The sequence below is a fragment of the Vigna unguiculata genome, chromosome 6 (assembly GCF_004118075.2).
Source record: "Vigna unguiculata cultivar IT97K-499-35 chromosome 6, ASM411807v1, whole genome shotgun sequence".
NCBI lineage: Eukaryota > Viridiplantae > Streptophyta > Magnoliopsida > Fabales > Fabaceae > Vigna > Vigna unguiculata.
This window is the reverse complement of record NC_040284.1, coordinates 25,260,925-25,270,673: the sequence shown is the minus strand read 5'-3', so window position 1 is coordinate 25,270,673 and position 9,749 is coordinate 25,260,925. Positions and strand designations below refer to the sequence as shown.

At 32.4% G+C, this 9,749-nt stretch overlaps 1 protein-coding gene across 1 annotated transcript; it reads right to left on the bottom strand.

Annotated features, from left to right (window-relative positions):
- Positions 1-5,673: 5,673 nt before the first annotated feature.
- On the bottom strand, positions 5,674-8,784 carry LOC114187202 (exportin-2-like). The gene has a single exon (XM_028075381.1). It carries the CDS (start codon positions 8,730-8,732, stop codon positions 5,841-5,843), a length of 2,892 nt encoding a protein of 963 aa, XP_027931182.1. The 5' UTR covers positions 8,733-8,784; the 3' UTR covers positions 5,674-5,840.
- Positions 8,785-9,749: the final 965 nt, after the last annotated feature.

Genomic DNA, 9,749 nt, shown 5'->3' with positions numbered 1-9,749 from the left:
ACACCCAAAATTTTGTTCAGTGATTCACTGCACACATTTATAACCTAAGAAGACACGTGTAGACTTGTAATAATAGGCTACATACTACAGTTTAGGCCCAATTACGACACCACGACCCAGTTTGACAGAAATTCATATTTTTTATAAAATAATTTTTTTAATAAGGATTAGACATTTTACGCCTTAAAGAACACATAAGTTATAGTATATGAATAAAATGAAAATTAGTTAAATAATATATATATATATATATATATATATATATATATATTTAATGATTGCCACAAGCTTTCTATAACAATAAATATTATTACAAATTATTTTAATATGTAATCGATTCTTTAAAAGATATGACAAATAAATTTGTGAAAGCATTGCTTGTGTAAGCATTGAAAACCGGTCACTAATCCTGTTAAAAAATATTTAATTCACTAAAGACTGGTATAAATATGTAGTTCATATTCAAATTTTTAGTATACATATCTATATTTTTATTATTTAAATTACTTAAATATCTTTAATTTATTTAATATTTTATTATAAAATTTAGATCATTATAATATTATATTTTTAATTTAATTTTTTTATATATTTTATAAATATGTATACAAATAAATAAGACACAAATGGATATAGACTCGTAGAATTTCAAGAATGGTTACAAACTTTTGTTCCAAGAAATATAATCAAAAATTTGTAAAAGAAATGTTAATAATAACAATCAAATATCTTGATTAAGTTAGTTTTATCTTTCTGTCACTTTCCTTTCTAAGAAAGTTACTTATTTGTTTTGTAAAAATAAATCTTTTTATTCCTATATAAATATATCGTTTTAATTCCGATTCCCATTTTTTTTGTTTTTAGTCCAACAAATATTAATTTTTTTATTAATACATTGCTTTTAGTTGTAGCATATCGATTTTACAATTTTAGTAAAATAACATAAAATACTCTGTGGAATCATCTCTTACAACTATACAAGAAGACTTCATCTAGAAAACATGTTCTCTTATCCTTAATATAAAATAACAATCAGAATCTTTCAAATATATCATTTTAAAAATAAAATATCGAGTAAATTAAGTGTCTTAATCTTTTCAAACGGATATCAATGTAGAAAAAGAAAGAAATCACATATTTCTTTATTCATTATCATTCGCATGTTCTGATTTAAAAGATTAAGATTACAAATATGTATTTATATTTCATCGATATAATTATTATTCTTTAATATTCATAGATATGACTATATTTATTTTTGGGTCAAATATATTTTTATTCCATGTCCAAAATTTTGATATATTTTAATCCACAAACTTTAAAAAAATGAATATAATTTTTTAATTAAATTATGTTAAATTTTTTTACATGTTAAACATATTAAACGAAAACGTATCAAATTGTGTAAACAACAAATGTTACTATAAATTTCGTTTGACACGTAAAAAAAATTAACATAATTGGGTTAAAAATATTATATTCATTTATTTTTTAAATTTCAAGACCAAAAATGTATCAAAGTTTAAAGACTAAACACATATTTAATTCTTTATCTTTTTTATCTTGGTAACTAAGCAACAATAACACAATGAAAACCAAATAGCTTTAAAATAAACTTTAATGTCAATTTTCAAATTTTTTCCTTTTTAAAAAAAATATTCATAAAACTCAGAACAACTTATATTTGCAATTGAAATCATAATTCCATAGCTACTTATATATTATAACACGTTGTTGCATAAATTAAGGCCACAAAATGTTGGAAAGATAACAAAATTAAAACATAAACAAACAGAAACGAAAACGAAACTCATTTCAAATCTTTCATACACAAATAATATGTAAAATAATAAGATGCATAAAACAGAAAAAGAAAGGAACAAAATGACAATCAACTTCAATATGTTTCGTTCTTTCATGAAATACTAGATATTTAGCTATATGTAACATTGACCGGCTATCCCAATAAAATCACATCCATTTAGAATTATTAATTCTCAAATCACCAAGTAATTGTTTGAGCCATTTTAACTCATGTAGTCTTTGTCATACAACAATATTCAAATTCTCTATAAGAGTGAGAAACTATTGATTGTTTTTTAGCTTTCCAAGATATTGAAGAAGAAATAAGTGTCATCTAATTAGTCAAATAGTGTATTGTAAGTGGAAAGCCACCAAATCCAAATCACATCATCCTTGTAGTTCCATATTACTATTAGATTGATGTAGAACACCTTGCCCAAAATGTTTCTTCAAATATCTAATAACTCTTAAGGTTGTATTCTAATGCTCTTCATGAGGTTTTTGCATAAACTAAGATAAAAATGTGTATAGAATAAACAAGATCAAGTCTAGTCGGAGACAAATAGATTAATCGCCTAATCAGCCTTGTTAAGGTTCCAAATCTTGAAGAGGTGTATCAAAAATCAACTATAGTGTATGGTGTTGTCCCATTGAAAAATTCGTTGGTTTGGCACCTAATAAATTCATGTCTTCAATGATTTGCAATGCATATTTTTGCTGACAAAGTTAAATCCCCTCGTGATTACACGCTACCTCTAACGCCAAAATATATTTTAAGGCTCCCAAGTGCTTCATATGAAAAATAAACACTTAAGCTTCATTTTATGCAATGATCAAGTCATCCACATATGAGATGTATTTCTTTCATGTGCAACATAGATAGTGAGTAATATGAATAGGATTGCAAAAAGCATAGTGCTTCAATATTATAGCCATATAGCAAACTAATAATAAAGAATTTGTTTTAAGTCGAACAAGGACTTTTTCAACCTCCAAACTAAATTGGGTTAGTGTTTTTTAAACCTGAAGGAAATTTCATGTACACCTCCTCAACCAAATCATCATGGAGAAATGAATTACATATATCTATTTGGTGAACATGCCACTTTTTAATTGATACCACTATCAAGAAGGTAGGAATGATAATGTAGTCATTAATGCTATCCAATTAATTATATTTTTCCAATTCAACTTCATTATTGCCTTGTGAATAGTCAAGGAAGTTAGGGTAAAAATAATGATGTCAACATGGTAGGTAGGATATGGGTAGTAGCTCCCACATACCCTACCCGTTGAATAAATATTTGCCTTATACTCGTCTCTATATTCGTGCAAGTATTTGTTATGTGGTACTTGCATATTTTTTTAATATCTACGGATATCAATGGGTATCTGCGTGTATTTAGAAAAAAATAAAATATTTAACAACATATTTTAACCATAATTTCAAATAAAATACAATACATAATATTCATAAATTAAAAAAAAAATCCAAACAACTCATTTAGATAGTATTGAATGACAATTTACAAAGAAATTGAGATTTTTTAAAACCAAATGATAAGAAATGACTCAGTTAAAATCAATGTGTTAATATTTTAATCATATTTTTTATTTTTAATTTAAATTAGAGTATAGCAAGTACGAACATCCACGGGTACGGATACTATAATACTCGTACACAATTTGTTAACATACACATATAAAAAAATACACATACCCATTACCTGCCGTATCAATTTCTTACCCGTTATGGATTTTATCCATGAATACCCGTGAATACAAACTTTTTAACATCCTTAAATAACACTAATCTAAATTGTCTCTCAGCAAACACATAATTGATTTAAACTAAAATATGTTTTATAAGTCTACACTTAAGGCTTAAGAGTATAAAATAAATGGTGCAAATAAAAATAAATAAATTAAACAATATGTTAGAATGCTAAGCACAAATTAAATATAAATAAATAAATAAAACTAAATAATAAACTAGCTAACAAAATTCCTTAAGGAAATCTCAAATCTAATTTATTTATTTCAAACTTTAATATGAGTGTTAAACATGTATTAAATATAGGTAATTGTTTTGAATAAATATTTAATGTAAGTGATTAGTAATTATATTACAAAATTGTTATATATGGTACTTATGACCTGTTATAATTAATTACCTAAATATTCCTCATGTAGTTTTCTTTTATAAATAGATAAAAAATCAATACACATCTCTTAAACTCTTTTTCCTAAGTAGTATGAAAAGTAATATTCAAAAATCATTTAATTACCATAATAAAATTAAATATCCAAGAAAATCTTAAAGAATGAATAATTGTAGAAGTGTAATGAAAAACATTAAGACATAACTTATATAATAAAAAAAAATCAAATAAATACTTTTGTTAGAACATCTTTTTGTTGCGTTCACAAAATTAAGTCTTAAAGGTTAATATTTTAGTTTTACACTACCTTTCTAATAAAATATCTTGACATAATATAAATTTAAAAGTTTGTATGAATAAAAATTATTTTTTCTATCTTAAGCCACTATCCTGACATAATATATATAAAAAAGAGACTTTTATATTAAAACAAAAATTAAAAAAGTAAACTTAAAAGTAATATGATACAATGAAATCCATCATCTCAGAGAATTATCCCTACAATGAAAATGCTCTTATCCACCTTCACCGCTTTGTTGACATTTTGTGAGTACTTCTTTGCTTCATTACCATTTAATGGCAGGTGCCTAGTTTTCACTATTTTGCAAAGAATGCAAGAGTTTTAGGCTTAGGAATTGAGTTCTCCTTAGAATTCAAATCACAACAGTGAAGGTTTAAACAAAATTGGCCAGAACATTATATTTTTACTCACTTAGCTGCTGAAATGATAACCGCTATAAAATAATATAAGGGAGCATTAAATAAATATAACTTCAATACCTTTTTCGTCTATATTTTTGTAGTGTTTATTGTGAATAGTCTTTATTTTGACAGAATATTTAAAATGATCATCATTTTCGCAATTCGTGTTCTATTTGTGACACCGTTTAAATCAATAACGGAACATACATGTGACACTGTTTGTATTACGTGTTTAAGATGTGTTACGTGTACTATATAGTATTTCGTTATTGATTTAAACGACGTCACAGAAAAAGACCAAATAAAATACAAATTACGAAAATGAAAACCATTTTAAACCTTCAGTATAAATGATAACCATTTTAAATATTCTGTCAAAATATGGACAATTCGCCACAAACAGATGCAAATGAGGAAAAAAAAATTATTTGTCAATAAATATATACTACACTGCACAGCAGTCACATTGCAATTAAAAAACAGAATTTAGAGCTTATGGATTCAGGCTGAAACTGTGATATTCATGGCTGAGATCATAAGTAGAATCAATGCATTATAACTTGTATAACCCATGATCATTAGCAGAAAAAAATTCTAAACTTGATATCCAAAACAAATAGAAAAATGACGAGGAGAGAGATGTAATAAAAGTTAGTACACAAAATTGAATATTAATGTTTGGGTAAAAGTAAATGTTCAAGGACTGAAAATTGAGTAAATGGTGGGACTCACTTATCAGATACAGACAACCGCAGCCACCCTTCATACAGCATGAAAGTAAATTCAAACTTAAAATTATGTTTCATCCCCCCTATGAAACAAGTTAAAATTATAAAAAAAAAAATGAAAAAGGAAATCCTATTTCATTTTAACAACCAATCCTATTCCATATTCCAACTCTATTGCCTATTAAAATATACTACTTTAGTTTTGAAAATTTTACCTCAAACCCATTCCATATACATATAAACACATGCATTATTGCAACAGAAGTTGACTACCAAAATTCCACCCAAACTGAAGAATCCACAGCAAAAGATACCAATTGCATTCGTAGTCACACAAATATATGCAAACTTCAATAGGACATTGGCTTCCAATCTTTGAAATTCTAACCTAAAGGAAAACCCACAGAAAGAAAACCAAGCAAGAAAGATGGTTTGTGTCAAGTACTTAAACAATTGGGAGATTAAAGCGATTGCAAAGCTGGAGTAATGCAGCTTGATTTGCCGGATCTACCAATTCATTGATGACCTTCAGGTATCTTCCAGGAGAAAGGGTCGAAAGCCGAGACAACGAAGCAACAAAAAATTCTCTGGGATTACTTATATCTTTTAGTGGATCTTCTTCTTTCCTCCCAGCATTGTAGAGACGAAAAAATGCAGCAGTGTAACCAACATTTTCTGTAATATCTGACTCATCAGGTTCCTCGTCAACCCTTTCCTGTTCTGGCCGTGAAAGAAGAGTGACAATGCTGTTGACCATCTTACCCCAGGATTCAGCAGCAGAAGGATCCAAAAGAATTGGAGATTCACAGATGAGTCTGGTTGAGGCAACAGCAGCCAACTTAAGCTCGATAGCTCCCGTAATCATCTTAAGATTAGGTATCCAGAACTGAGTCAAAATCACATTAAAAATATCTGGCTGCACACCGTTCATAGTATCGACAAGGTTTGAAGGCCCGTGTTTAACAAGAAAAAGTGAAGTAAAAATCAGAAGAGATTTTATAAGTTTTACTGTTCGTCTTCTTTGGAGCTCCCTGAAAAGAGCAGCCCAGATATGGGAAATATAAGGTTTAATAATATCGTACTCAAGACTTTCAATCACGGTGTTGAGTACATAAAATCCTTGATCGGATGTGTTAGAAGATTGTACAAGTGTGTCAAAAATGCCAAGCACCTTAGTTAGTCTATCCCCTTGGTTGATCTCATTTGGCGCCTTTTGAAGGAAGGCCTGGAGTAGACGCACAAGTGCAAGAACATTTGGGGATCTTTTCCAAGAATCAGGCGACAAAAGAATCTCAAATATCTGCATGTAAATTGGCGGAATGGGTGATCTGTTTAGCTCAACAAGCTGAGCCAGCAACTGAAACGTGTACGGAAAAAACTCGGTTACATCCGTGGTCAAAATTATTTCCAGCTTAGGGAAAAGGCTTGCCTCGAAAATAGATACAGACAAGCCATTCTCACAGCCTCGCTTCACAAGAATAGCAAGAGACTCAAAAATATAATGATTGAAAACAGGATTTTTAGGATTTCTGCAAACTTCGCCAAGAATAAAGGTCAACCCCTCAATGCAAACTCGAGAAACATCAGCAGAAAGATCAGCAACCCCGAGCACCCTCATAATGCATTTCATCACATATTGATTCTCCTCAGACTCTTGGTGCTTTAAGGCACTGAAAAGATTGTTCATCAGTACCGGGAAGATAGGATTGATGTCTGCTGAAGTATAGCGCGGTTCACCCATCTCATCCTTTACCCTCAAGAGTTTCTCAATACAACTTGCAGCGTAAGAATGTACAACATTTGATTCCGAAGCAAGGAACCGAACCAAATCCGGGAAAAACCTCAATGCCACGGACTTGGATATTTGATTACGGAACACACTAAAAAACTTTAGTGCACCTGCCTTAAGCATGGGATACCCATTCACATCGGGACTCTGCAGCTCAGGGACAATTACGGATTCAAAAAAGCTCTGAACGTCAACAAGATCAGTGGAGAGGTAACTGGTTCCAGCCTTCCTGGTAGCGAGAGAAACAACCAAGTACAAAGCACAGTCCTTGTCCTTCCAATTATTCACAGGGTTGGCAGCAAATGAACTCAACAAACTCTGTATCTGCGAAGAGACAATGTTCCTTACAACATCCCCATAACGCGTGGCAATTCCCTTGAGAAGCTCACAGGCAATCCTCCTCCTAGTATCAAGATCACTACCTTCCATATCCCTTCTTATAAACTCTATATAATTCATCTCAAAAAGCTCCTCATCGTCTTCCCTCAACTTCACATTGGGAATGACAATGCCCTGACAGATTTGGGGAACAACGCCATCACTGGCAAACAAGGTATGGTAAACGCTAGTACTGACCGTGGTCAAAAACTTGATAGCGGTAATGGCGAGCTGATCCCGGTTAGAAGACTGAGACACATTCCCCAGCAAGGTCCACACAGCAAGAGCGAAATCATTCAAATAACCCTGAAATTCCTCCTCATTCTTTTCCATATACAGATTAATATTCTCACAGACCTTGGCCCTAAGCTTATCGACAATAGCAAGACTATCGCCACCACTTCGCTCGAGAGCAGGATATGTGGTGGTGAGGTATTTTCGAAACTCACCCATCCACTCCTTCATGTGATCCTCGAAGAACTCAGGTAGCTCCTGAAAATTCAAGGAGTAAAAAATGCTACAGCACAGACTCTGCGACTCGAAGAGCGGGCGCAGGTTCGCGCCAGAATTGACACTGGCGTCGATCAATGACGCCGTTTTTAGGAAAACCTCAAGCAAAGGCGCAGCAAAATGATCGAGGCAATACTTCAAATCGAGGAGAAGATCATTGGTTTTAAACGCGAAACGGAATTTGTTAAAAATGGAATCAGCGGTACCGAGAATGCCGTTAACGGAGGCATAATCGGACGCCTGTGACGCGTTTTTCAGATTGGAAACGAGTTCGGGAAGTAGCGCCGGCCATGCCTTGGGGAAATCGTGCTCACCAATAACCGCGAGGGCTTCGCTGAGCTGACTCTGAATCCTACGAGTAGCGGAAAGCATGAGTGGAACGATCAGAGACTTTATCTGCTCCTTCTCTGGTGGTAGTATGGGAGAGTCGGAGGACCACCACGTGCGGAGATGGTTCTTGAAGTTCACGGCGGCGGCTTGCCTGATCTGCTCGTCCACGGAGGTCTCCGCGACCAGGCGGAGGACCACGAGGCCATAGTTGGGGCGATCGGAGGCGTCGACGAGGGAGGATTCGGCGCGGCGGCGGGGCTCGGGCGCCGGTGACAGCGTGTGGAGAAAGCATTCCGATAGGAATTGCAGAGTCTGAGGGTTCCACTCCATCGCCAGAAAACTTTGTGAGAGATTTTGGGGAGGGAATGTGAGTTTTTCAAGTTTTTTCAGTTTTCATATGCTGTACTACTTAAAGTTCAAAACCTAACGTTACCAAAAGTTTAATGTTTAGGCCCAATCTCTACACTTACTCTGAAGATATAGCCCAATATTGGAATAGTTATTTTAACTGGAAAATATATAATTTTTGTTTCTAATGACAAAATTTCATTTCATAAAAAGTACGTATTTATCAAGGAATTCTCTTCCTACATCTCCAATATTTCTTCATACACCCCCAAAGTTTTGTGTCACATTCCCAATTTTTCACTTCCGGAAATTATGACAAGCTTACGTACGTTGACTTCTGAAAATTTACCAAATTGGAAGTTCACTTTCAAAAATTAGATTACCAATTTCCCCCACTTTTGGAAAACTCTTCAAATCTGGGATTCATGATAAACTTACAGAAGTCGACTTTTGGTACGTGTTTCTATTCTACAAAAGTAGACTTCTGATGGTCATTGTCGATTCGTTTTCCTTTATCAGAAGTCATTGTCATTTTGCTTGACCATAAGTTGATTGCTTAAGTGGAAGTTGATTGCTTCATCAGAAGTTGACTTCCGATTGCCATTTTCGAGTTTGCATTTCAGATTCGTGACTTTCACTTTTGGTTAAAGGTTTCACAATATCAAAACAGAACACTTCTACTCTATCCTATTCGTAAATTATTCAAAATAATTAACATAAATGATACGGAAAGGAAAGTGTGGGAGAATGTGGAAGATAAGAGAAAGAGAAAACGTGAGCTTCTTCGGGGTGAGAGGAGAGTTATGCTGTTGCACTTTTAGGGTTAGGAGAATTTGGATTATCTGTTGGGTTTTGTTCTTTTGTTTCTCTATTGTGTTTCCATAATACACTGATTACCACTAATTTTGATGTTTTAAAATATATTGAAAAGGTATTTAAAATGTTAACACAATGTATTTGTATATTTTTAATGTTCATCAGAGAACAACAACAAAAAAG